Source organism: Salvia hispanica, chromosome 2, assembly GCF_029641045.1.
Source record: "Salvia hispanica isolate PSC_SH4W2 chromosome 2, Shi_PSC_v1, whole genome shotgun sequence".
Classification (NCBI taxonomy): Eukaryota; Viridiplantae; Streptophyta; class Magnoliopsida; order Lamiales; family Lamiaceae; genus Salvia; species Salvia hispanica.
The window spans coordinates 8,016,031-8,042,960 of NC_142693.1; the positions used below are offsets into that span (position 1 = coordinate 8,016,031).

The 26,930-nt window shown below is 35.1% G+C and overlaps 3 protein-coding genes, 1 long non-coding RNA gene and 1 pseudogene across 8 annotated transcripts; 2 read left to right on the forward strand and 3 right to left on the reverse strand.

Moving 5' to 3' along the window:
- Positions 1 to 792: 792 nt before the first annotated feature.
- LOC125213550 (guanosine deaminase) lies at positions 793 to 4,891 on the reverse strand. Of its 4 annotated transcripts, XM_048114158.1 has the most exons (7): positions 4,743 to 4,891; positions 3,722 to 3,772; positions 3,375 to 3,434; positions 2,614 to 2,673; positions 1,414 to 1,604; positions 1,224 to 1,328; positions 793 to 1,147 (listed from the first exon to the last, which is right to left on the reverse strand). In XM_048114158.1, the coding sequence occupies exons 1-7, from the start codon at positions 4,756 to 4,758 to the stop codon at positions 959 to 961; spliced, it is 672 nt and encodes a 223-aa protein (XP_047970115.1). In that variant the 5' UTR covers positions 4,759 to 4,891; the 3' UTR covers positions 793 to 958. The 4 variants fall into 4 exon arrangements, with proteins under 4 accessions (XP_047970115.1, XP_047970123.1, XP_047970131.1 ...); XM_048114166.2 differs by lacking the exon at positions 3,722 to 3,772; XM_048114174.1 differs by lacking the exon at positions 3,375 to 3,434.
- Positions 4,892 to 5,846: 955 nt separating this feature from the next.
- Positions 5,847 to 6,730, forward strand: LOC148931512 (uncharacterized). Its single transcript, XR_016134994.1, has 2 exons — positions 5,847 to 6,102; positions 6,357 to 6,730. It is a non-coding gene; the product is annotated as an uncharacterized LOC148931512 (long non-coding RNA).
- A 1,194-nt stretch (positions 6,731 to 7,924) lies between these two features.
- On the reverse strand, positions 7,925 to 11,927 carry LOC125201588 (DEAD-box ATP-dependent RNA helicase 38-like). The gene is made up of 9 exons (XM_048099762.2): positions 11,740 to 11,927; positions 11,418 to 11,648; positions 10,973 to 11,266; positions 10,349 to 10,576; positions 9,770 to 9,835; positions 8,907 to 9,323; positions 8,682 to 8,793; positions 8,423 to 8,508; positions 7,925 to 8,320 (listed from the first exon to the last, which is right to left on the reverse strand). Exons 2-9 carry the CDS (start codon positions 11,625 to 11,627, stop codon positions 8,258 to 8,260), a joined length of 1,476 nt encoding a protein of 491 aa, XP_047955719.1. The 5' UTR covers positions 11,628 to 11,648; positions 11,740 to 11,927; the 3' UTR covers positions 7,925 to 8,257.
- A 1,454-nt stretch (positions 11,928 to 13,381) lies between these two features.
- On the forward strand, positions 13,382 to 19,432 carry LOC125200508 (serine/threonine-protein kinase Nek1-like; annotated as a pseudogene). Its single transcript, XR_016135115.1, has 15 exons — positions 13,382 to 13,747; positions 14,285 to 14,424; positions 14,556 to 14,622; positions 14,706 to 14,771; positions 15,291 to 15,337; positions 15,424 to 15,469; positions 15,579 to 15,659; positions 15,752 to 15,794; positions 15,865 to 15,914; positions 16,003 to 16,084; positions 16,212 to 16,261; positions 16,860 to 16,933; positions 17,181 to 17,232; positions 17,601 to 18,047; positions 18,574 to 19,432. The product of XR_016135115.1 is annotated as a serine/threonine-protein kinase Nek1-like (transcript).
- Positions 19,433 to 19,650: 218 nt separating this feature from the next.
- LOC125200518 (protein IQ-DOMAIN 19-like) lies at positions 19,651 to 21,646 on the reverse strand. The gene is made up of 4 exons (XM_048098157.2): positions 21,140 to 21,646; positions 20,801 to 21,043; positions 20,076 to 20,675; positions 19,651 to 19,974 (listed from the first exon to the last, which is right to left on the reverse strand). The coding sequence occupies exons 1-4, from the start codon at positions 21,452 to 21,454 to the stop codon at positions 19,954 to 19,956; spliced, it is 1,179 nt and encodes a 392-aa protein (XP_047954114.2). The 5' UTR covers positions 21,455 to 21,646; the 3' UTR covers positions 19,651 to 19,953.
- Positions 21,647 to 26,930: the final 5,284 nt, after the last annotated feature.

The window sequence follows — 26,930 nt, forward strand, 5'->3', positions numbered from 1 at the left end:
TTAAAACTTGTGTCGGATCAAATAGTGTGAGAAATCATTAGGCATGAAGGAAGTATTAGTTTTATAATAAAATATTAAAATGTGACTGGTATAAATTAGAGAAACATCGGACCTATTAGCATTTATGGTAAAAAATTAAAAGTGGACGATTAATCAAGACAATTCTTTTTTAGCAGAAGAATTAAGAAAATTTGGTTTAATGAATTAAATTGGAAGATGTTGAATCAGAAAATTTTCTTTTGAGCATAAAACTTAGTATAAAGAAAGTTTTGTTTAATGAATTAAATAAAGATAAAATATTATAATGAATAGTGGGAAAGAGAAGAGAGAGTAGTAAATGAAATTAAATGTTTTGTAATTTGCCAAAAAGATAAAAACATAGAACAATATGGAATAGAATATGACAAAAGATAATATAGTACGGAGGAAGTATAAGAAAACAAATACTCCTATAAAGTACATAACCATATCACAAATAATAGAAATACGCTAAATAAGAGCATCAACAATGGTTAAGCCGTTAAGGTAAGTCTCGTCCCGAGGGGACGAGACAACCACTGGCGGGTCAGCAAAACCATATCGGGCAAAGGGTAGTTTGGTTGATAAAAATAAGCTTTCCATTCATCCAATAAATCAGGAATTTTAATCATTGTGGACTAAATGAAAAACCGTTACTTTTTCTTTAAAAAAATCAATAAAAGGGGGGAGTTGTACAAGAACTATCCATTTCATAATATGCATTTTACAATTCTTGTCAGCCTGTGAATTGTGAAGTGAAGAAGGTCATAATCATATACAGAATATGATACTGACAAATCACATTTTCTTAAGCGTTAAATGCATCAGCAAACACTTACAATTGAGTAATATTCTTTATCTGAAGAGTCACAAGAGGGCATTTGTTGAGTTAATGGAGTGAGCAAGTGTTAGGGAATAATTTCATCAACAAATATTCTTTTCAGTAGAGTCTGAATTTCTCCTTTGTTTTCTCAAATACCTGCTCTGCAATCATCGCCTCGTTCCCATCCGCTCTTTTGATTTCGAGATTAGCCTTTTGGTAAAACCCAGTTCCTCTCAATGCATCTGCTATGAAGTCATCAAACCCGATGGCAATGGCAGCTTCAGCTTTGGCTCCGTACACCAATCTCTGAGATGCAGAAATGATATTACGGAGATGAATACGAGTTCAAAGGCAAGGAGAGAAGAACATTCAGCAGTCAAACCTTGATTCTAGAGAGATGGATCGCGCCAAAACACATGGGACATGGCTCACATGATGCATATATCTCACAGTCTGAGAGCTCAATCCTGTTGAGCTTCTTACAAGCCTGAAAAATGCATGGTAAGCATGAGGATACACATGGTAAGAAACTAATTTCAGATAAATTTACTGTTTGAGTTCAGAATTCCAACCTCTCTTATTGCTGTAACCTCTGCATGAGCAGTGGGGTCTGTGTGCTTGAGGACCATGTTATGGCACCCAACGACCACTTCGTCATTGTGTACTACAACAGCACCAAAAGGACCTCCATCTCCACTATCTACGCCTTTGTACGCCTCTTCAACTGCTTTTGTCAAGAATTTGTGATCTCTATCCTGAACAGCTGCAGCCATTACAAAAATAAAATGTTACTACTGTGTATTATATTACTATATGATCTTGGTATCGCAATCTATCTCAGCGAAGTAACATTGGTTGATTAAGATAAGCAATTATAAATGGGCGGGGAAATAATTCCTCTAACTAAGAACATACGGACAGTTAAAACTTGACATATGATTGTTTGTGACAGATCATATCATTGGCAATAGTTCTCACAAGATTCATCCCTTTTCTTCATGTATAATAAGTTTATAGTTCTCTTAGCAAATAATCCTCATTGTTTTTCTTAATGTATCAGAGCCCATGATTGTTAAGAGATTAAAACTATCCAGGTTATGAACAGAGGTGAAGCCATGAGAAGCATGAACAGCTGTATATGATAGACTTGATTGTGTCATATCACAAACAAGTGGTAGTGCAGGCACAACTAACAAAACCATCTTTTAGTCTTAATGAAACTAAAGCATTTAGTAGCAAATGACAAATGTAAGAGAAATAAACCAATATATTCAAGCGACTGAGCAACCTCAATAAATTAAATCTTGTGAAAACTTGCGTGACTGAGCAACCCCAATCAAATAAATCTCGTGAAAACTTGATCCCACGATAGTTATACCAAAAGCTTTATTCAATATTACCGAGCACTATTTTTTTCAGTAACAGTTATATGCTTCATTATCCCATCCCTGAAGATCCTTTATTTCTCCCCTATACGATCAACATATAACATTTTATATCTGATTATACAAATGTAGCCTAGTTACTGGAAGTATCCCTGCATTAGTCAAAATTCTATCAACTAGAAGATATTCGACTGAGCAAACAGGATCTATATATGAGTGTGCATGCGCACAAACTTCACATAACTGAAAAGGCAGTTTACGAAGAACCTAATGCAACTTTGCAAGATCTCCATTCACTTAAATCAATGTGCTAAAAGTTAGTGTCAATCATTTTGCACATCAGAGAAAAGGGACCAGAAAAAGATAGCATTGAGGAGCTGAGTTTACCTTCTTGATGACCAGCAAATGCAGATGCCACTGAGATAGTTCCGTCTTTGGCTTCAACAACTAATAAAAGAGGGAGACAATCAGCAAAATGTAGGCAGGTAAACTGCAAATATCATTGTACTAGGTAGACATAAGCGAGAACAAATTTGCTAATAGGATTTGTGAATTGCATTCTACAAAAATAAGATTTATATTTACAACATTAGTTTGAACACCAAGCCGCGCGCTAAAGAGAACACTATAGAATCGGAAAGTAATCATATTTTCATTTAGTTCAGAGGCAGTATTGTCTATCAAGAATCACTGTAATATTTTAGTGTAGAGGGGTCTTTGAAGTTTTTTTAGTGGTAATGATACTGGAACAGTGTTGGATAAATTTAACTTTACCTTAATATTCCAATTAACTCTATAATTATGACATGACATGACTATGGAGAAGCACATAAACCATCTGGTCAAATCCTTTTCCAGGATTAGTTAATGTGAGGTTCGTTCATCCACCTACTTCATCTACTAACAGCTTGCCTAGTAAAAGTGTGTTACTAAGTCTTCTTCAACTATTAAATCAGTCTTTCATTCCTTAATGATTGCAATATGTTATTTCATTCTTAAGTTAGGCCTCTTCTCCAATATTTTCTACTTGCAAGGTTATCTTGCATGTTAGGCCAGATGTAATAAGTTGTAACATACATGACTTGATAAAATAAGAACAAAAAAATTAAATCATAGTCTCAAGAGTTAAATTACGGAAGTAAGCTTGCCTTCTTGATGACCCGCAAAGGCAGTAGGAACAGCAATATCTCCATCTTTAGCTTCGATAACTAATAAATCAGAAGGGTCAGCTAATGAAGAATACAGGTGAACAACTATAAATCTTATCCCCACACTTCATAATATAGCTGCATTTATAATAATCCCATCACAGCTAAAACATTGGAGGGACAGAATACATATGATACATTTTGCGTAGGATGAATTTTCAGCAATTACTAGAGTTAACTTATATTGAAGAGATTTTATCAAACTTCACTCCAGGTGAGAAAAATAAAAGGAACATCCCTATAATGGCCATACTAATGCACAAATATCTAAAAAAATATTGAAATACCTTCTTGATGAGCAGTGAATGCAGCTGTAGTTCCGTCTTTAACGCCAACAACTAAGAAATGGATGGAACACAGTCAACAAATTACCGACGGTATGGTAAATTACATTTACACTCTAGTGTGCTTGAAAAGAGCAAATACTACATAATTCAGCAGCTGCTAACATTTAGGTCTTGTTTACTTTAAGAATATCTCACTTAATGAATACATAATTGTTATGATAAAATTTAACGTTAATGAAGCAATAACAAAACTTTTTGCCGATTTTGCAATTTCAACTTGTAAAAATTGAAGCAATAACAAGATAGGGATATTGCAATTGCAAGGTTTTTTGTCTTGTAAAAATTGCAAATTTGAGTATATGTTTCAGCAATTAACACTGGAGAAAATAAACATAGTATATGTGTAATGTAATGCACTAAGAAGAAAGAGATGAATAAATCACATCTTATGAATTTGGATACATATAATCCATCCACACTCAAACCAAAACAAGCAGTGGACACAAATGAATATTTTAAGTGATCCTCTCTTATCCACTTTTATCCACCAAAGTAAACATAGCCGTATGATCTAGGACATTGGTGATTCGGAATTGTAAAAGGTGAAGAAAATTTGTGGATTGATCAAACGAAACAGATAGCTTCTGTAGCATACATGAGACATCACTATCCATCCACCGCCAACTACCACCCAACTGGTATGAATCGAATATAATCGCAATCACGAACTTTATTAATTCTTAAAGAGGTTTTGCACGATTGCATTTCAGGTCACACTATAAAGTAGTAGACAAAACTAATTTCACGAAAACTAGATCATTTCAGAGCAAATAGATTGCCCAATGATTTCGGATTATGCTTAGCGATCAAAACGCAATTGATGATCACTTAATCATTGTTATCACCCATACCCCCAAATCCAATCAAACAGTAAAAGGAAATCCGAAACGGCAAAAAACAGAAACGCCAGATCAAAATTTGAATTCAAAGCAGAGTGAGCATAAGGTGTTTAAGTGCTGACCTTTAGCTTCCTCCATCGGCGATGAGAAATGGGATTCTGGTGAAGTAATGGGTGAGTGAAACAATTGATTTTTAAAAGAGAGAGATATATATAATGGTGGAAGTGAAGAATCAAATGTAATTCACGTTTTAATTTAGTAGTTCAACAAAGCAGATTATATGGTTAACTTTTGCTTATAAAATTGAAAAGATAGGCTGATAATTTTGACTATATCTCACCTCTACTTTCAGTTTTAGTAGTGTGTGACCTCATACACAGAATTTAATTCGTAGAGCAAATCACGAGATAATAAATATTGTAAGCATTTGAATTTTGAAATAAGTTTTTTTTGTTTCAAAATTTAGATATTCTCATTGAGTAACATGGATTCTGCACTAGTGCAAAATTCGTCCAAAAAATCCCTCGTCCGCACTAGTCTAGCTACTGCAGGCCGACGGACGAGCGCCACTAATAGTGCACATAAGTCTGGTATGATCCATCGAGTAATTTTTAACATACCATTGGAGTTCAATAGTAAATTTGAGCGCGCCACTAATGGTGCACATAAGTCTGGTATGATCCATCGAGTAACTTATAACATACCATTGGAGTTCAATAGTAAATTTGAGAATGAAACGTATCAGGAGTTGGAGTTCCAAGTGGAGAAAGTATTGTCTCTACAAAATTACACCGAGAAATACAAAGTGAAGATGTCATTTTCGATTTTAGGGGTCATGTCAATACTTGGTGGTTGGATCTCCTAGAAAGAGGCGAACCACACTTGGTGAGATCACGGTTTGAGTTGACCGAATTGATGAGGGCTACCTTTGATCTTATTGCATTTAACTAAGATTTTTCTACTATTTTATACTAGTATGTAATTTATGGCAAGATGCTTTATCCACAGATATTGCAAAACTAATTTTATATAGTGCTCGTTGGATTTTATTTACATTGTCTCCAAAAATTAATTGATACTCTATGTGAGGCTAATATTTGCGTGACAAATTAGAGGAAATATAGCAAATTTTAACTTGTGTTGGGGAAACAAATTAGGGAGTAGGATAATTCTGTGCTTCACATTGCATACGAGAGGAGGCCCTCCAATCTCTTCATCCTCTGCATTCCAATTCATATATATGTACAATGAATCTTTATTTCTTCAAAAATAATCAATTATAGAGTTAATTGAGGCGAAGAATAAGAAGAAGAAAAATGGTGGCAGCGAGGATTATTGTTGTAGCGGCGTTGGCAGCTGCGTTTGTTTTGTCGAGCAGCAACGCAGAGGAAGCCCCAGCCGATTGCCTCAACAGATGCATCAGCAAGTGTATCGACGCCCGCGGAGGCTTGTGCACGTTCAATTGTGCTCTTGGCTGCAAATGTACGCACGCAAATGCACTCTTTCTCTCTCTCGTATATAAATGTGATATTTGGGACTAATGCGTCCTGTTCGGTTTACAACTATCTTAAATTGATAACTGACAACTATGTCAACAACCAACCAACGTTAATATTTGTCTTCGTGTTGACATCTGTAACGTAGGTTATTGACATAGTTGTCAGTTATCAATTTAAGATAGTTGTCAACTGATCATATCTCGGGACTAATTGTGTATGCATATAATGATGTTAAAGGGCCACATTCCGAGCCAACGGGAGAGGTGATGGTTAATCAACCTCAGATCGATCCAGCAGCAACCAAAGCAGCATTTGCGATGTATGAAGAGCCTGATGCTAAGGGAACTCACCCAGACACCAAGCCATAACCTATCTATATTTCAATATCATGTTTTTATTCAATATATCTGTAATAAATTTACTATAATTCATTCTTTTGTAGGATTAGATATAATATAGTAGGCTTAGGATCATGTAAAGTCCTCGTCGAGTCATGTACCATATATATATCCATAATTTAACACCAAATTCATTTTAGTGTTCAACATTGAGCAAAGATTTTTAAAAAAAAGATCTATTGTATAAGAGGAAACTACATATTCGAATGTCAATTTTTGACACGACATGAACACGCACGATATTATGGGTTTTAGTCAAACTTTATTGAGTTTGTGCCCTTACTTTGGGTTTCACGCACACACCCAGAGAAAGCCACGTGGGGGGCGCGTGGCGAGACAACCCGCGTTCCCTCCCCCTTGGTGCGAGTCCTGTTGGGATTGAACGCTTGCAACGTGTCCCCCTTCTTGTCCCGCCGAAATTATTTAATCCATGCTCGCTGCTGGTACTCTAATTCCAGACACCTACACTGAATGCATTAACTTATACATGAGGTCCTATATAGTAGAGTTTGAAGAGAGAGATGTATGAGACTATGTATCTAATCTCATTGAATTTAGAAAAAATTGTCATTTAAATCACAACTTTTGATTGACTTCTGGTCAATTCCATAATTTATAAAAATAGCTAATTAAATCATAACTTTGAACAATTGTCTCATACAATTAAAATTTTGATGAAATTTGTTATTTAAATTAATTTTTAGTGAACTTTTGGATAAATTTAGCATTGTTCAATATTTTGATGCAAGATTTTAGATGATTAGTATGTTGAATTTAATTGTGGCAAATAATTTCTGATTTTATGTCTTTCCAGTTTATCCTGAATTTGGAAGGGGGTGCATCTTTCTTTTCCTCATTTTGTGTGACGGTGGTTTTGCAAGTTTTAATTCTCACTTCCATGTATTCCGTATTGTTTCAGTACAATATCATCCTTGACAATCTCCATCGTGTATTTACTCATCAGAAAGCAAGTACGTTTTCTGTTTTTCACACTTTTCACTACAATTTTCGAGTACTAAATAAAATTAATTTTCATGAGTCCTGGAGAGAATCTCGAAAAGGAATCAGGTAAACTTTATTATCATACATTATGTTCACCATTAAAGGAAACAGTATTTACCTATTTGGTTTGTGAATTTAGTGCACAATAATTCGAACTACAGAGTTGGCTGCTGCTCAAGAAAAATTTCATGAACTAGAAAGAAAAAAGGACGAAATCTCAAGTAGTACTATTCTCCATATGATAATAAATTCACTCAATAAACTTATAATATGAGATATTACTCATATTATGCTTCACAAATTACAAATGTTCTATTATTGTATACAGCTGCTGTTTTCCATATGAATTTCAAATGGTGCAAAAGAATTGTTATTAGTTGAAAGAATTTGGAATTTGATCAATCGTATCTGCCAAAGTCTGCGTCTGTAAATTGGATACTGAACTTGGTACATAATTATAATAACATGATTTGAGAAGAAGAAGATCATGATTTGAAAAGAAAAAACATGATTAAATACATTAGTAGTCGTTCTGTTCGGAATCATCTTGATCATTTGAATCGGGCTCTTCGCACATGGGAGTGGTGTAGCAGAACGAGCCAAGCGCATATTTAAGAACGTCCATGACCAAACAGAAAAGTAATATTCTCTTCAACACATTCACTATGAAAATTGAGAATAAAACTCTCTCCTCGATAATATGATAAGATGATCTAAAGATGTATGCTCAAAACATAATCACAATAGCCCAGCGCGCCGTAGAGCATCCTCGAATGCTTCCCGACTATTCCAAGGAGCCACCTGCATTGAAAAGGATCAAAGTCAAACACAGACTCATCAAACTATTATCTAGAAAAGTTATTAACAAGTCAAATCAAGGCAAATTATGTGGATTATTTTTACCTCAGTAATCTGAGAGTTGAAGTGTTTCTCAATCTTGTCCATAATCATACCATCGCTGTCAAGACAAAGCAAGTTGAACACAGCACCTGTCCGGCACAAAAGCAGGTTAATCAAAATCATGCTTCAAACTATAATAATCGAGCTAAAACACACAAAATAGTTGCTTTTTAAACTAGAGTTTTTGAATAGTGAATATTGTTTCAGATCCGCCAAATCAACCATAACAAGAAAACAATGTGCAAAATTAACAATGAAATACCTTTGCGGCCAAAGCGCCCAGCTCTACCAACCCGGTGCAAGTAAACCTCATTGTCGGGTTCAGAATAACGACCATATTGCACAGGAATATCAAAATTTATAACTAAATTAACCTACATAAAAATAATATGGACTTAATATAAGAGGTTAAGATCCAAGTAAAGCAAAAAAAGGGCTATTATAATAGACGTTGAAGCAAAATAGCAAAAGAGATGAGCAGCAGCACCTGGCTCTGGTCAAAACCACGAGCAAGAACATCAGTTGCAATTAGAACTTGGGTGAAATTATCTTTGAACTCTTTTATGATTTTGTCCCTGTCCTCTATATTCAGAGCACCTTGAATCGTAGTCACCTCATAGCGATGTTTGACCAAAGCTTGGTGCAACATAGATGCAGCATTCCTGGATTTGACAAAGATAATTGTCTGCCCCACTTTCTCTCCAAGTTCAAGTATTTGGTCTTTAATCACCATGATCTTTGAAAGCTCGTCAGGACAATGAACCTTGTACTGTTTTACAGACTCCAGAGATAGTTCTTCCTTTTTGACAAACATTTGGTTAGGTTGTCTTTTAAAGATCTCTCCAGCTATTTTGGATGAAAAGGCCTTCACATCATCATCAAAGGTAGCCGAGAATAACAGGACCTGACCAATATTCCACAACACAACCAAAGTTTCAAATATAATTCAGTCACCAACGAATATTGAATCTGACTCTGAGATTAAATAATTTCCATTTTCTGTATCATATAGCTCCTAGATATTCCGTCACTACGGTACCAATGTCCCTCACACCAAACATGACCAATAGATGGCAGTATATGACCAGATTGCATAATGTGTTACAAAATTAGGTATGATACACTTGGAAATATAGAACTAGAAAATGAAGTAAAAGATTCATACTGAAGTAGAGAGTTAAAATTAACAAGGAACATCTTCTGGGCACTTGCATTATGTATTTTACCATATAATAACTATAACTCCAAATTCAGTTAGCAATGCAAAGTGGTTAAAACGCGTCCTGTCTTATAAGCAACAGAGAAGCACATTCATAAAAAAACATGATTATTTTGTACTAAACAACCAACCTGGCAATTGGAACTGGATTTAGCAATAGCCTTCATTATCTTGATTGATTCATCTCGGAATCCACTCTGCATATGATAATAAATTCACTCAATAAGCTTATAATATGAGATATTATATGCTTCACAAATTACAAATCAGAATATACGCAATACAGTGAACTTAACTTCATCAGGGAACCATAACACAAAATACTTTATGCATAAAAGATTATTTCTCAATTTATGATTCATCCATTTACTTGGATGCATTAGAAATGGATCCAGGAGTGCATGTATCATGAATTTGCATGTGATATAATCAGACAGATAGTTTCCCTGAACCACAGCATGACCAACATAGTGAGACCAGGCATTGACATGGATGGATTGACCTACTTGACCAAGATAGTCAATTGGATGGAAGAATCCAAGTGAGAATGGAGTATACAGGTCAACCAAAAAGGGAAAAAAAAAAAGCATGTGACTAGATGAATGTTACATATAGTACACCAAAATAAAAGGTAATTGTGCAATTAACAGTTTTAACACCATAAAAGTAAGAGCTCAATAAGAACACGAAAATGAAATTGCACAACTCACCGTTGCCAACATGTGGTCTGCCTCATCAAACACAAGAATCTTCATTTTACTCAAACCCAATTTCTTGTGCTGCAACCATTTAGAGAATGTGCCTGGTGTGCCGATGATTACTTGCGCTGTAATAGGTGGCCTCTTTTGTATTGGGATGTAGTTTGCTTGATCAGGTGGTAAAGCTAACTCTGAGGTTATCCCAGTGAACTTCCCCATCTTCAGAAGAACTTCCATATTCTGCACAATTTAATCAGTGTTGCTCAAAGACCATAACATAAATATGAAACAAGTCAGGATTGCAATAATTACAAAATTATAAGAACATGATTGAATTAATTAGGTGGAAGACACAACTATGCAGCCACAGCAAAACAGCCGTCATTCCGTTTTACTACATCATAGTCCTATATCATTTACAATACTAATTAATAGTAACAGGAACTCGATTGATAGTGATTAGAGACTAGTTCACACTCATTCCTGCAAGGATTTTTCACCCTCTTTAGTTTTTCCCAAACAAAATATAGACCTATATGAATCCCCCAACCACACAAAAAGACTATTGACTTTAGATTAGCAAAAATTCCTAAGCTATAAAGGACAAACAACTGAAAACAAGCAAGCAAAACAAACCTGAATGGCTAACTCCCTGGTGGGGCAAATGCAGAGAGCCTGAGGTTCACGGACATCTGGATCAACTCGGCTCAACATACCAAGCACGAAGCAAGTGGTCTTCCCGGATCCATTATGAGCTTGAGCTATTAAATTCTTGTAAGGAGGAGTTAAGATCATGGGTAAACTGATAGCCTGAATCTTGCTAGGTTGCTCAAACTTCATCTCAACATAAAGCCCCTTCAGCAGCTCAGGTGACAAGTTCAAGTCTTCGAATCTCTTAGCTGAGGTATATGGAGTGTCCCCGGACGTAACCTATGATTCAACTCAAAAAGCAGGAAATCAAAATTCCAATTAAAACCCCTACATTTATCATGGATTGCAATCATAATAAAAACCTAAAGCTTAAATCTATAAAATCGAGGACAAATTAGAGACAAAAACTAAGAGAAAGGTAGAAAATTACCGCTTCAATGGAGGAATCGTCGGGATTAGTGAGGCTGAGTGGACCTTGTTTGGACTCGTCGACAACCAACGAGTCCAAGTTGATATCCGCCGACGACGAAGCCTCGCTTTGCTTCTCCGCAGCCGCCTCCTCATCAGCGACATCCGCCCACGACTTCGTCTCCGGCGGGGTAATCGTGGCGTTGGTAGATGAGCTACTGCTGTCGGCCATGGAAGAAGGAGAAACAGAAATCTATACTAATACAATGTGAGCCTTTAGATGCCTTTTATACAATCCAACTAAAATAAATCTATGTTTCAGACATTGAGGAGGAATAGCTGACCGACGAGAATCCGGCGAGGAAAGGCGGTGGAGCGATGAGGCAGCGCGGTTGAGCGGCGAGCCAGGGGCGGTGGAGCGACGGGCAGCGTGGTGGAGGAGCGGCGGAAGCAGCGACGGCGATTGGCGGCGAGGAAAGGCGAGAGAGACAGTAATAGTATAATTGATTTTCTTTTCTATTGCTATTTGGAAAGTTTATAATTATAATTGATAATTGATTTCCTTTCTTAAATACTGTTGAATCTAATAAGAAAAATATATGGCGTACAGCGTACAACATACGCATTTGCTATTTTTTTAATTTAAAATTTCTTACATTTTTTAAAACTATAATAAGTATAAAAAAATTGAAAATAATTACTAATATGTTAACAAAATTTAAGTTAATAACCACACTTCATTATTTATGTAGACCATACGTGATATTATATACAAAAACGTATATTCCATATAAAATATAAAAGTTTGGCTATTAATTTAAATTTTATTGATATATTATTAATTGTTTTCAATTTTTTTAATCATAAAAATATAAGAAAATTTGAACATATAAAATAGGGGGAGCACTAGGGTGCCCCCTTATTTAGAGTTACAACGTACATCCAATCTGGTGCTGCCATGTGGCACAAAACATGCAATATTTTAAACAAAAAAATGCAATCTAGTTGTATATGCATTTTCACAGATTGCATTTTAGTTGTATGTAAATTGCATTTTATAGTGTTGAGTTTTGCATTTTCAGATAAATTGCATTTTTTATTGTTAAATTTTGCATTTTCACATATAAAAATGCAATTCGTCTATATATAAAATGCAAATTAAACAGTCAATATCAAAAATGCAAAACTCAATGATAAAAAATGCAATCTGCATATAACAAAAATGCAATCCGCCGAAATTCATTTATAGCTTCTACAAATGCGTATTGCATTTTTCTGTATACAATATTGCATTTTTCGTGCCATGTGGCAGCACGTGGTTGGATGTACGTTGTAACTTTAAAATTAGTTGTTATACTAGTACACCCCTGTAAAATAGTATAAAAGACATGTATACTAATACGAATATATTACTTCCATTGGGGTCGGACGAAAGAATTAATATAATAATATTTAAATATATAAAACAGTAATAAAGGATTTGTCGATTCCTGCCCATAATCAGGTTCCTTTGGAGGAGAGAGTTACAGCAAAAATCTATGAACAACAAATGGAGTTGTTTGTAGGAGCGATAGAACCCTATTAGACCATCTTGTCTGAACACTTTCTTGATGCAATCAACAACGCAAGAATACTTTGGCTGAGAGTCCCGCGCTTGACCTAGCTCTTGCATCCTTAGGCGGATGCGGCAGAGGGTGGATGCGGTAGAAGAGAGTGTCAAAATGTGGCGGAGTTTCGGATTCACGGTGGATGAGAGAGTATCAGAATTGAGGTTTTAAATTTGATGTGGATACATTGGTCAGTTCATATACATTGTGAAAGAAATAACAAGAAAAAAGAAATAAAAATGAGAAAAAATCAAAAATCAATTATTATAAAAAATTTGCATGTCTCGATCTCATATTTCGAAAGGATACCGAATTTAATCCCCAATTTTAAAAGTTCAACGAAGTCAATATTTTTTTTTTTCGAAAAGCAATGATGTCGCAACATATTGCTAGGATCGTGAGATATGGTAACTTCCATCACCAAAAACGAAGTCACATGTTGACTGCAAATGCGAATGTAGTTTTTTATTAATAGAAATCACTCCTTCTCTACATTTTGTCTGCTTCTGAATCACTATTAAATGTCGCCTTTTGATAATACATTATATTCTCTCTCTACAGTGTGTGTTGTTGGACTAGGAAACAGGAATCAGTGAAGAGTGTGCTGCTGCACTCTGAATCTGTGGAGGAAGGTAGAGGGAAATCAGCTCCTAATTCCTGCGCCGTCGCTTTTACTTTAGCTGATGTTGGAGTACTACCTTCCTGCACTGCTCTTTCTCTACCTTCGAAGAAGCACGCATTTCAGGTCTCTCTCTCTTTAGCTTCTCCGCTATTTTGCTCTTTTTTACTCTAATTGTTGTTTTATTTCGCGCCTTTTGCTTTTTTGGCTGCTGAAATCTATGAATGAATCTGTTGAAATTGACAGTCAAATGCGAACCGAATTTGATTTTTCTAATTTAGTTTTTGGTGTTTATCTTCATGTGGTTTAGTTTTGCGTGAATCAAGGCTTGGATTATGGTGCATTTTGCTGGATTGACTGAAACTTAATTGTTGATTTGTAATTCGAATGTACGATGACATCAATGCCTTTATATCATGTTTAGTAACCGATATTCAAATTTGCTGCGAGATTCCTCCTGATTTGATGCTCGCATCTCTCAGTATGTTTAAATTGTACATATATAATGCTGTTGTGGTCTTTGTTCGGATAACATGTGTCTTCTCTTCTTTGATGATATCTTTTGGTACCTTTTCCTTGACCTGTAATTTATGTTCCAGTTCTACACAAACTGAAGATTTTTTATATGCATCAACAGTTATTTTTGTTGATTCATTCTGGCAGGAGTCTAGTTTTTTTGCCTTGGTGGCCTGATAGAACGAAGTAACTTCATATCCAATGGACAAGTACGAGATACTGGAACAGATTGGCAAGGGTGCTTTCGGTTCTGCGCTTCTTGTGAGGCATAAGCAGGAAAAGAAGAAGTGAGAGCTAAATAGATGCCTTCATCATATTTATATTGTTTTCATGTGTGCATCATGACTGCAAGATTATTATGGTGAATTTGTTATTTACTAATCATTTTTCACTTAATTACCTTGGCTTGGATGTTAAGGTATGTGTTAAAAAAGATTCGTCTTGCTCGCCAAACAAACAGGACACGACGATCTGCACATCAGGAGGTCAGTTCTTCTTTCTTAAATAATTTCTCAGTACTTTTAAATACTCTCTGTATTAACCTATGTAGCTTTGTGTTACTATGCAGATGGAACTTATTTCGAACATGCAAAATCCATTTATAGTGGAGTACAAAGATTCATGGGTGGAGAAGGTAAGAAAGTGATGCCAGACGCTCTCAAGCTGAACCATTGGAATAATTTTTCTAATTTAATCTACCTATAGCTTCTTACTGTTTTTACTCCATCAATTTCTAAACTGTAGTCCGCCAAACTAGAAATGAAATAAGGCTGGTGAAGCTTTAGACTTAGCAATTAAGGTCTCAAGCAACTTAAAATGATTTAGGACACCAAACTAATCATTAAGTCTGCTGATCGACAGCCAACCTAGCAGAATGCTGCACGATTAAATACACAACCTCTGTCATCTTTATTATGGGCAAGCCTCTAATAGTTTCCTTCAACTGATTCTAATTGGCAAGGTATCTTCTGTTGGCCCCTGATTGCTGTTATTGAAACTGAATTGGTGGCTTCCACCAGAAAAAGAACACAAAGAAGTCAACTTTTGATGGGAATCCCATATTTAGAAATGTCACATATCAGTGTGTTCAAACAGTTTTTCTCTGCCACTTTCTGAAATCAATTGAACTAAAAACGTATGTTGCTTATCTCAGGGCTGCTATGTCTGCATTGTCATAGGTTACTGTGAAGGTGGAGATATGTAAGCAGATTTCCACATTTAATATGCTCTTTGTAAAGGGAACAAAGACACGTCTTTAACCTTGCCTACCTATTTTTTATTTGTAGGGCAGGAGCCATAAAGAAGGCCAACGGTGTCCATCTTCCTGAAGAGGTAGTTCTTTAGTGGATCAGTTTTTTTTTCATATGCTTCTTTTTTCTCCCACAGCCAGCCACTTTCATTACTCCATGTTTAAATAACTTTATTTCTTATGTTTCTGCAGAAGCTCTGTATATGGCTTGTTCAGCTACTCATAGCACTGGAGTACTTACACATGAACCATATCCTTCATCGTGATGTCAAGGTATGTTTTGTCAGACTGCCTCCTTGATAGTTATGATACATATTATGAAATTCTATGATTTTTTAGTTTTAATGTTCACGCAATTTCTGCAGTGCTCAAATATATTTTTGACGAAAGATCACGACATTCGTCTTGGTAAGCTACCATCTTGTATTTTCTTCCTAGAATTTGGAATCAATTTCTAAACTACATGGGGTTGTTCCAGGTGACTTTGGACTTGCCAAAATGTTGAGTTCAGATGAGCTGGCTTCCTCGGTAAGCATTATGGTTACGATGTGCCTTTTTTCAGTTCTATCATTGTCCCATCATCATATGACTTGTTCATACCTCGTTCGTTCCTCAGATTGTTGGTACTCCCTGTTATATGTGCCCTGAGCTACTTGCAGATATACCATATGGTTCCAAATCAGATGTATGGTCACTTGGTAAGAGAAATATTTTACTGCTACATGGTGTCAATATAAAGATAATAATAATACACCGGATTAAGTTAAGCCTATTTTGCACTAGTCCATGTCAAATTGATGTATCCTGCTATTTAATATCTTCCAGGATGCTGCATGTATGAGATGACATCCCTTAAACCAGCTTTCAAGGCATTTGTAAGTTGCTGCAAACTTAACATTATTGTTGGCTAACTTCGTACTGAATGTCCTTTCTGCATTAGCCCTAACATTTTTTGACTAAGATTTTGGTTGTTGCTAGCAGTTAAGTACTTCAAAACTTTTCACATACCTGCTACACAATTTCTTTACCATACTAATTTGAGTTTTGCTCATTGGTAGTGGAAATAGAATGACTGGCCGTAATAGTCAATTATTCTGCATGAATTTCAATGATACTCCATGAATATTAAGTTCTCTATTCTGAGGTTGGCCATGAACTCTACTACTGAAGAACATTAACCCTGTGGGTCTACAGCCTGAAATCTTATTTCTCACACAAGAAATCAGCCGATTATCTGCTAAAGTGTGAATTCTTGCTACCGGCTTTTATTTGTGAGAATGTGATCCATTTATTAGACCATAACCATTAAGACTAGTTAATCATTATTCATTAGCTGACTACCTTGTTGGAATGTTTCTAGAATAGGACTTTGGGTTCAGCTTAACGTTGTTCTAGAAACAGAAACAGGACTTCTGGTCTGTAAAGTTCTTGAAAATTGAAGTTGTATTTTATTTTCTGCACATCTTTTGACAGGATATGAAAGCTCTCATCAACAAAATAAACAAGTCTATAGTTGCTCCACTGCCCGCCAAATACTCTGGTTCATTGTGAGTTCTTCTCTGCTCTCCTATTTCTTAAATGTTTTCCCGTGTCTGCATGTCTCTCTCTCTCTCTCTTTGCTCATAAATCTATGCAAACCAATCCCCATTGAGTAGAATAACAGAGAAATAAAAGCTTTCGTCGTCTCGCTATATGATTGTTATTATAATTGATTTATTATGAGAAAATTTGACAATCTTTTTTAGCCTTAACTAGCTGATTGACTTTACTATGATTATGATACTTGCATTACAGCCGAGGTCTGGTGAAAAGCATGCTGAGGAGAAATCCAGAACTTCGTCCTAGTGTAAGCTCTGCACTCTTGATTACGCATCTCTTCACTGCACAAGTACTTAAGCAGCTATTTAAGTTGGTTGATATCCTGTAATTTTTTTGCTGCTATTCAAGTTGAAACTTCAACAAATTCGCCCATAACCACATTCTAGCTAATTCTCTATCTATTTTGACCTATCGAGGGAGACAAGGTAGTGAGGGGAAAAAGTGTTAATATTGTTTGCAACTGCAATTGCAAGATCTGCTCTACATTGATCTTTTTAGTTTTGTGGACTTCTATGTATGAAGAATAATGTATTATGCATGTCCCTCACTTGCATATCATCTAGAAAATAATTTTTATTCTATCACATTACTAATACATGATAGTAATCATGACAGGCTGCAGCACTTCTCAGGCACCAACACCTTCAACCCTATGTACTCAATGTTCACCTTAAGCTCAATTCCCCCAGGCACACCAGTTTTCCAAGCGAATGGGCCGAAACAGAAAAGGATAACACTAGGTCAATTAGATTTTCAGAGTCTTCCCGTGGTCCACCTCCAGCATATAGCAAGAGACGATCCTCATGTGGAAATGACAGGACTTTAAATCCTAGTGTATCTGGAGCTGAGCCAAGTTATGATTCTTTCACTAGGATAACTGAAACAGCGAATCCTTGCAATCTGCATCCTAGAACGAGAGAGTTATTTTCTGGAAGGACGCATGAGCGGACTGTCATTACAAAAACTGTTACCTCAAAAATCTCAACAAAACAGAAAGATACAGAAACAAAAGCTTCAAGTGCTTCAAAAAGAAAATCAAAGCTCTCAAAGAATAATGAACTGGTAAGATCATACAAAACTTTTTTGCATGCATACAGTCCTTGTTTCTTCTGTCATGATAATTTGTTCAGATGCTTGTTTTGAAGCAACTCTCTTCTAAATATAAAAAAATTTACCATCACATTAGTCTCTTTATCTTGCCATGCAGTCTTGCCTTGGATTACCACTGGTTCTATGTTTTTAACCCAAGATATAATAGTTTTACATTCCTTTTTTCGATTCTTCCATTCCGCTCATGGTATATGTTTTTTACTGTTGGAAACAAAGGTCTATGACGGTAGAAAATTATGTTTGTTTGCGTAATACCCTAAACCCTAAACCCATGCTACTTTTATCCCAGTAAATGACGCATTTATCTCTAAACCTTTAAACATTTACTTAAATTTTCATATGCTTGAACTCATTTATTTTTGTAAAAAAATCATTCTTCTCTCTGCCTACTATATCCGAACAATATTAGTATATTAGTATAGGATGATCTATGAATTCTCTCTATCTGCTCAACAAACTGAAGAAATGCTATTTTCAGTTTCAAGCATCAAAAAGCGTGGTTAAGAGACCTGTTTCCACCACTCGTAGAGCCTCTCTTCCATTGCCAGAAAAAGGTGAAGCTCATAAATATCGTCGTGTGCCCAGCCTTGGTCTTCTTGAAATCATTGGCAGCATCAAGTCTCCAGATGTTTCTGTCAATTCCCCTCGAATCGATAAGATGTTTGAACTTCCTTTAGGGCCCTATGAGGAGTCCTTAGGTATCCGCAGAAGCTCGTTAACCTCCACACACGGTTCCTCCAGATACCCACAAGGTGACCGTTCTATCATGAAAGATAGATATACCATTGAGTTCCTGGATAAATCAGGTCAATTGAGCTTCACTAATTGGCAAGGAGCTCGCTCTACAATACACAAGGATAAGCAAGATGGAAGTGAGTCTTCAGATCATAATGCCACTGCTGGTGCCTCAAGCCGAACATCCTCGGACCAACGACCCTGCAGAATTGACATGTCTTCTTACCGACAACGAGCTGAAGCACTGGAAGGCTTGCTCGAGTTCAGTGCAAGGTTATTTCAAGAAGCGAAAAATTGAGGAACTTGGGGTTTTGTTAAGGCCATTTGGTCCAGGAAAAGTGTCTCCAAGAGAAACTGCAATCTGGTTGTCCAAGAGCTTCAAAGAAAATACTCTCCTGCCAGAAGATCTTTGCCATAGGAGCAGCCTGCATGTATAGAATATATTTGTGGCATGTAATTCGTTTAGGCAGATCATGTTATAGTTTTCTAATTCGTTTAGGCCAATTTCAAGTACTGGGTTAGATAGGAAACTCAATGTCTGACATTTTCTGCAGATTTGGTGCTAACTATTAATATCAGAGAATATTATTGATCCGCCATAATCTTTGAGAAGTTTCTGTTATTTTTGTAGTGTTGCATTTTTATTTTCAGTAGTATGGTGCTCATCATGTCCACTGTTGAGCTCAAGCCTTCATGACGGCGTCATGTCCCAATTTTGCATACAAAAACTGAGGTATGCAGTTCTTTTTCTTTGGAACCGCCTTTCATTGATGTCAGCTGACATACACAATTATATGCAGATAATCTTGATAAAGACAACTACTCTGAAAGTTCAGGCTGCCCCTACGTACAAATCCGAACATATGTTTATCTTCTGTTATACTTCAATAATCATGTCATAAATGAATTATTTCTAGTCTTAGTGGCTAATGGAAATTATCAGACCATCTACTTCTAGTCCAAAAAGAAGCTAAAGAATTGAAAAAAGCATAGGATCTGCATAATGGAATAGGCAGGGGCCACAATCTGGACGTAGTTCATGATCTCCATGCTTGCGACTGACTTTCTGCTAATCTCTCATTTTGATTTCTAGAATCGCACTCTTGACCACTAAGCTGAAGCATCAATACAAATTCATGGGAGGCTGCAGTTTTAATAAATTGAATCAGAGACCAAGCTAAATCTGAAGCTCAAGTCTGTAAACAGTGCAAGATGTCCAATAAAAGAAAATGACAGAGCACGTACCCCTTCAAATTGGACTAACGACATCATATGTTTGGAGAGAACAGCCATTGCATCTGTAGTGGAATCACAGTCTCCTTCATCAGTGGATTTGTCAGAACGATACAGCTTGCTAAGCCAAGGGTACTCATTTTGTTTATCATTTTTCGCGTCCATGGATGATGATCTCCTGCCTTTCTGCTTAGGGCGCTGCCTTGGTTCACTATGTGATCTAGCCTTGGCTTGTGATGATTTTGTATTGGTCATGTAGTTTGGAAACAAAGTGGAGTTAGAGGGCATATGATCTTGGCTCTGTGAAGATGGTATGAATGTATTCTTATTTTCTGGGCTAGCAGAGTATCGTCTTGAATTTCTTCTTGCCATTTTTAGTGAAAATTCCTCTAGTTGGCCATCACAGGTTGTGGAGCTTGAATCTGTGAAGGACAGTGTTGATGGACTGGGACTCGTTTTCAGCTGATATTCTCTTTGCGAGACTGAATGGCGACCAGAGCTATATATTCTCGACCCATAATCAACTCTCTCACCAGGTACTTGATACACACGCCCGCTTCTGCTTCTTAAACATCTGCTTGTTGCTAGAATGTTCCCATCACATGTATTCCCCTGCATTAATAGTTACATCGATGAGATTAATACTTCATGAATGTCCAAAATGTTGAGTTATATCAGTTTCAATTGCTTAGCATAGTGAACTTAAATTCTTTTTTGAAGTTGAAGAAATGGCTCACACTAATTTCCTTTCCAAGCTGTCTATCAGATGCGGATGATGGTCCTGTGTAAGACCTTCTCCTTCCCACGACGACAGGTGGTTCCTCCCCCATTTGGATCCTTTGAATCCGGGCTCTAACTTGAATCGCCATCACAGCGTGGATGGACCTTAGTACGGTATTCATTTGTTTCCTCACCAAGTAACCCCTTGCCAAGGCTTGTAACTTCACCAGCCCTCTCAGCGCCCACAGTGCTCTCCTCGCCTGTAAGTACATACTTTAAACACGCGAACACACACATGCATATGTAGAGAAGGTCTAGGAAAGTAGAATGGCAGAGTTGAGTGCATATTCGCGTACCAAATAAGAACGATAGGCAGCTTGTATTCTGGTGGCAGCTGCATTTGCATTTGCATTTAACGGCTGGTGAGACTCGCAGTCCACTAGTTGGTTGGGCATGTAGATTGAGTCGAACGACTTGCTGGTTTTGTGAGTGATGGGTTTGGCGCAGGGCGGTCTTTTGAAACTCCATCTCCTTCTCACTTTAGGGGTGGTGGCCACCATTATGGCCAATGACGTTGATGTGGAGGTGGTCTCAGGTGGAAATGAAGCCTTGGGCTTGTCTTCCCTTTTACCCATGAATAAATTTCTAATCCATTTGCTTGCCTTCCCCATGCTGCTTCAACCGTTGAGTTAGTTCCCTAAGTTAGAGAAAAGGGAATGGAAGGTGCAGCTATATAAGTATAAGAAACACGTAATTTGTGATTGACTAAGTTTTTAGAGATTGAGTCGCCTGCAATGACTTCGGCTTTAGCTGCCATATGCCACATATCTATCCTTCCGGATTTATTATCTTTAGATGGTTGGATAGCAGCTGCCTTGAGTAGGATTGGGGGTAATTCCGACCTTTTCTACTGCTTGACTAATTGATCAATATTTTTTTCTGTGTCATCATCATCAGTTTCAGTATATTTTTTTGGTTTCCAAGTATATCCATCGTGTCTATAGCTAGAGGACTATATCTCGTCCCAACGGACAGCGCACTCAAAATTTATAGCAAACGGTAGTAAATCTTTGAAGAGAACAAACGAGAGGAGATGGTATCTGCCTAACAGCATCTATGAGGGAAGAGATAAATGGATAGATAAAGTGTTATAACTATCATATTTATATTTTTCATAAATAATTATACTCCAAGATGAAAGGAATTTGAGAGGTATTATATTTAAAATGTTTTTTTTTACCTCATATTTGACTTCTTTTCTTGAAAACCCATACTCCGAGGGGATTCTCCGTCCCTAAAAAATTGACCTATTCCATTTTTATCCTTCGTTTTGAAAAAAAGATAATAAATAGTTAAAGTGAAGAGAAATAAAATTAATAGAAAGAATAATATAGACAAAAGACTTCTCTACATGATTCTATCTCGTATTTTACTCTCTTTCCACTTCCCTGAAAATTTGTCCCATTTTTCCATTTCCGTTCGTCCCCAAAAAATTTTCACATTTCACTTTTACCATTTTTAGTAGTGGACCACATATTCATTCCTACTCACATTTTATTATAAAACTAATATATTAAAGTAGAACCCACAATCCACTAACTTTTTCAACTCATTTTCCATTACATTTCTTAAAACTCGTGCCGGGTCAAAGTAGAATTAATTTTGGGGACAGAGGTAGTATCATTTTTTTAAAACGAGTGCAGAAAATGAAATATGTCAATTTTTCTAGGACGAAGGGAGTATTATACTTTTATGTTTTCGAATGTATTTTGTACTATTATTTTATTTTAAAAAATAATTTACCTTTTTATATACTAATCCCTTTTATCTTTGGAGATGTTCTAACTACTCTTCAAAATCTCATCCAACAATAACAAAAACATCATAAAATCCACGATGAACATTCGATAAATATGTGACTCAACTTATTTTTAACACAAGTATACCCACAAGTGTATGGGGCTAATGTAGCAAATAGTAAGCAAAGAGTATCGTATCCACAGAGACAATGAGTGTCAACCTAATTACCACGAACCAACCTCAACTACTATCTAGATGAATCGGAATTTTGGTTTTTCTAAATCTATTTGAAAGCAAGGTAAAAACAATTAAAAACAACTAGAGAACTAAAAGCAAATAAGAAAACGGATGTAGATTAAAGATGAGAAGGGTAGAATCCTACGGGATCGATAACAACTATCCTATGCTCAACTAACTTCCTAACTATGCCAACAAAGGGTCTCAAGGGTTATTAAGCTATCACTAAGGTAAAACTATATCTTTTCTCAAAGCATATAATTTGTAGATTGCTACCTAGAACCGAAGTCTCCTTCCTAGAACTGAGGCAACAACTCCTAATAGCTCCTAAGATACTTAGCTTCATTCAAAGGCTCAAATCTCTCGATTATATTGGCAAAGACGTCAATTTCTTCTCTTTCAAATTAAACTACTCACTTCTCAGTTCTTGTAGTAAAATCCACATGCATTTATAAGGTGATCAGTCAAATAAACGTATAAGCGCAGAAGAAATCAGAATAACCACATGAGCCAAGGCATAGAAAAAGGAAATCAATTAAACATAAGAATCATTGTATCTCCCCCGTAGAACTCTACGAAGGATTTAGCTACTCATGTTCATCACAAAAGTCAAAGAAATATTCAAAGAAATATTCAAAAACATTGTTTGAACAAGAATAAAACTAAAAGTAGAAACTCCTAGAATTGGATTGGGCGGATTGGAGGTCTCGTCTTCAATCTTGCGATGAATACTCGTCCTCTGCTCGTTCTTCTCTTCTTCCTAGGTGAAAAAGTAGTATTTTTGGGGTTGGAGGCGTGTAGAATGTTTTTGAGGCGTCCCATGCACATTAGGTTAAATAGGGCTCGAAATTTCCTTGTTTGGATCTGTCGGCCGAACCTGGCGGGTCGCCAGGTTCGTTGAACTATGAAGCTGGCGAGTCGCCAGCTGCTCTCGGCGATTCTGGAGGAAGGACTTGGCGGGTCGCCAGGTTGGTACTGGTGCGAAGCTGGCGAGTCGCCAGCCTCGTGCTACAATTTCGTCCTTTTTCCACCTTTCGCCATTTAAGCTCATTTTCGACCCTTTTTCTACACATTCTTCACAAAATGGTCAAAATACCAATAACATAGAAAAGTAGCTATAAACCATGTCTCAAAATACACAATATACGATCAAATCCAAGTAAAACTACCCTCTAAAATTATGTAAAATCCAAGTGAATCAATATGGCAATTATTCCTTCAATTAGTGTACAAATATTTTTTTCTACATTTATTTAGCTTGATTAATAATGTAACGCGTTGTAGTCTAATAATGTAGATTATGTAGTCTAATAATGTATCTTAGCTGATAATGTAACACTTATAGTAATAATGTAGCTTGGATATTATTCTCACAACCAGCTAATCTAAAAATCTAAAGACTGAAATTTATTTTAAATTTTGATAGAATTTCAATTATTGATCATTCAACGATCCTTCGATCTTGATGAAACAAACTGTCACATTATATGAATGAAAAATTTAACCAATTAAATACTAACATTCTTTGAATATTTTTATCCTACGTGCTAATCTTTGATGCTTAAATTTGATCATTCACTCGGGACAAAATCATCAAACTATTTACCATCTATAATAAAAAACTAAAATATTACTAGATTGAAAATTTAGAACATTTAGACAATCAATTATTGGAATATGATCAAACGAAAACTCTAAATATTGTACAAACTCAAAACTATGATCTAGAGTCTGGACCATTAAAAAATGTCAACAGATCACAAAAAAGCATCAACAGGAAAATGTCAACAAAATTTCAACGGTAGTCAATGATTGAAGCTGTGTTGATACTATGTTGACATAAAAATCTTGAAATCTTACACTGTGTTGATATTGTATTGAAACTGCGTTAAAACTGTGTTGAGAAGTTTTGAATTTGTACAATATATAAGTTTGCATTTTATCACTACCCATCAATTATTTGTACATATATGATATAAGATTCTGCACTTTTTTAGGAATGAGTTTACTTCGGATTTTGATCTATGCAAACCCATTTTTAATACAAAAATACAGAACCAAACATATGGAGGTCATTTTTAGGTCATCGTAAGCTTATTTTTGTCATTATTATAAGGATGACATTAAAGGATCTTAAATGACCTCAACCCCAAAGTTTATAATATGACCTAAAACTGTTTTATAATAACCCTCCGTGTTTTTCTTTAATTATTGACCATTAAATTGTTAATTTTATGGTCAGGATTTGATCTAGATTTTATATTGAGATCAATTTTTGTATTGATCATTTTCCTACTTCCGTATTCCTTATTCATAATACATACTTTAATACTAAAAATAACGATTATGGTGCTACCTTTCTCATATGAATATTAAGCGCACCTCACAGATATCATAGAAAACTATCTAAAGATGGATACATAATTTTTTAAGTGCGTAATGAGAAAATTTCTGGTATTTATACAATGTTGAATATTTAATTTGAAGGATTTTTTTTTAATATGTAACTATTTAAACTTAAACTTGAACATAATTATTAAATATCAATATCATAAAATAAAGAGTGAACTAAATAAATAGTACCTGATCTTTCACTTTCGCAAAAAAATGGTACCCGATCTTTATTTTGTAACGTTCTTTTGGTATCTAGAATTCACATTTTTAGTACCTGATGCTAATTTTCATCGCAAAATACCCTCTAAAAATCACATTTTCACATTTTTTCCATGGAGGACATTTTTGGGCATACACGAAAAGAGGATCTAAACTGATATATTTAGTATATCTTCTCTATCTTTTTCTTCAATACTATTATCATTCATTAATATTAATATTATTATTGTGATTTGTTAAAATATATATTTAATTTATTTTTTAATATATTCAAATTATGACTCATACTTAATTATAGTTAGAGTTTTAATTATATTTAATTATTATTATATTATTATAATATTAATAACTCATAATTAATAAATAATTATGATATACTTATTTAAAATATAAATTATATAATAATAATTATTATTATTTTATCTTATTAATAACTAATCAATATAGTCTTATAAAATTTAAAACTATGAATTATATTTATAACGATATAAAATATTGAGTATTTTTAATTAGTTGTTTTAGTTAAAATGATATAAAAAAAATTAAATTATTAATATTCAATTGATTTAATTAGTTTAAATAATTGATTTAATTAGGTATGTTATCCTTAATTTATATTATGAGTAGAAAGAAAAAGGAAAGAAGAAAAAAAATAGAAACTAACAAGAAAAAGGAAAGAAAAAAGGAAAAAAATCACATGCTTGGTATATTATTTAATTGAAATTTCCAAAAATACTTCTATGACTCAAAAATCATATGTTTGGTATCTAGGGTTATTTTTGTTATGATGTACCAAAAACGATACTATAAAATAAAGAACATGTATCATTTTTGTGCGAAAGTGAAAGATAAGTATACTATTTACGTAGTTCACTCTAAAATAAAAACAAAAATTGATAATGATGTTTGATAAATCTTGAGTAGTTAAATGATGTCACACCTAATAATATGTTATGATCGGTATTAATGTATTAAGAACTCTAATTTACTATCTAAAAATTAAAATGAAACACAACCATATTTTGAAAATTTTTAAAGCAAGTTTCAACATCATGAACATTTTTTTTTCATGAACTTGAAATTTTCAATTCATTTATCTATAACTATATTAATTAAATTTAAGCATATATTTACTTATACATATACAAATAGTATTGAAGACTTAATTTTGTCTTCTATTTGTACGATTCATTTATCAAAATTAAATATCTACTCAAATAATCAAATGGGGAATAAATATACAATAGTTCAACCTAAGACTAACCCATAAAGTTCCATTGTCTTTACTCGAGTTGCGAGCTAATTAGATTGATATTTTATTGAGTTAGAAAAAATTACAATCCTAATTCCTTATATTTAACGTATATTTTAGGTGTGCCCCATGATTTTCGAACTGCACTATCCACAAAATAGAATATTACTCCCTCCGTCTCCGATTAAGAGTCACACTTTTCCATTTCAGTCCGTCCCCAATTAAGAGTCACACTTCATTTTTAC

Coding starts and splice junctions, on each gene's coding strand:
- LOC125213550 (XM_048114158.1), bottom strand. Junction 1,329..1,413: donor AGGTTACAGCAATAAGAGAG/GTTGGAATTCTG, acceptor TGCATTTTTCAG/GCTTGTAAGAAGCTCAACAG. Junction 1,148..1,223: donor TCCATCTCTCTAGAATCAAG/GTTTGACTGCTG, acceptor TCTGCATCTCAG/AGATTGGTGTACGGAGCCAA.
- LOC125201588 (XM_048099762.2), bottom strand. CDS start 11,627: ATGGCCGACAGCAGTAGCTCATCTACCAACGCCACGATTACCCCGCCG. Junction 9,836..10,348: donor CAGACCACATGTTGGCAACG/GTGAGTTGTGCA, acceptor TATCATATGCAG/AGTGGATTCCGAGATGAATC. Junction 9,324..9,769: donor AATCCAGTTCCAATTGCCAG/GTTGGTTGTTTA, acceptor AATATTGGTCAG/GTCCTGTTATTCTCGGCTAC.
- LOC125200518 (XM_048098157.2), bottom strand. CDS start 21,454: ATGGGGAAGGCAAGCAAATGGATTAGAAATTTATTCATGGGTAAAAGG. Junction 21,044..21,139: donor CTGCCTATCGTTCTTATTTG/GTACGCGAATAT, acceptor ATGTACTTACAG/GCGAGGAGAGCACTGTGGGC. Junction 20,676..20,800: donor AGCTTGGAAAGGAAATTAGT/GTGAGCCATTTC, acceptor CTATTAATGCAG/GGGAATACATGTGATGGGAA.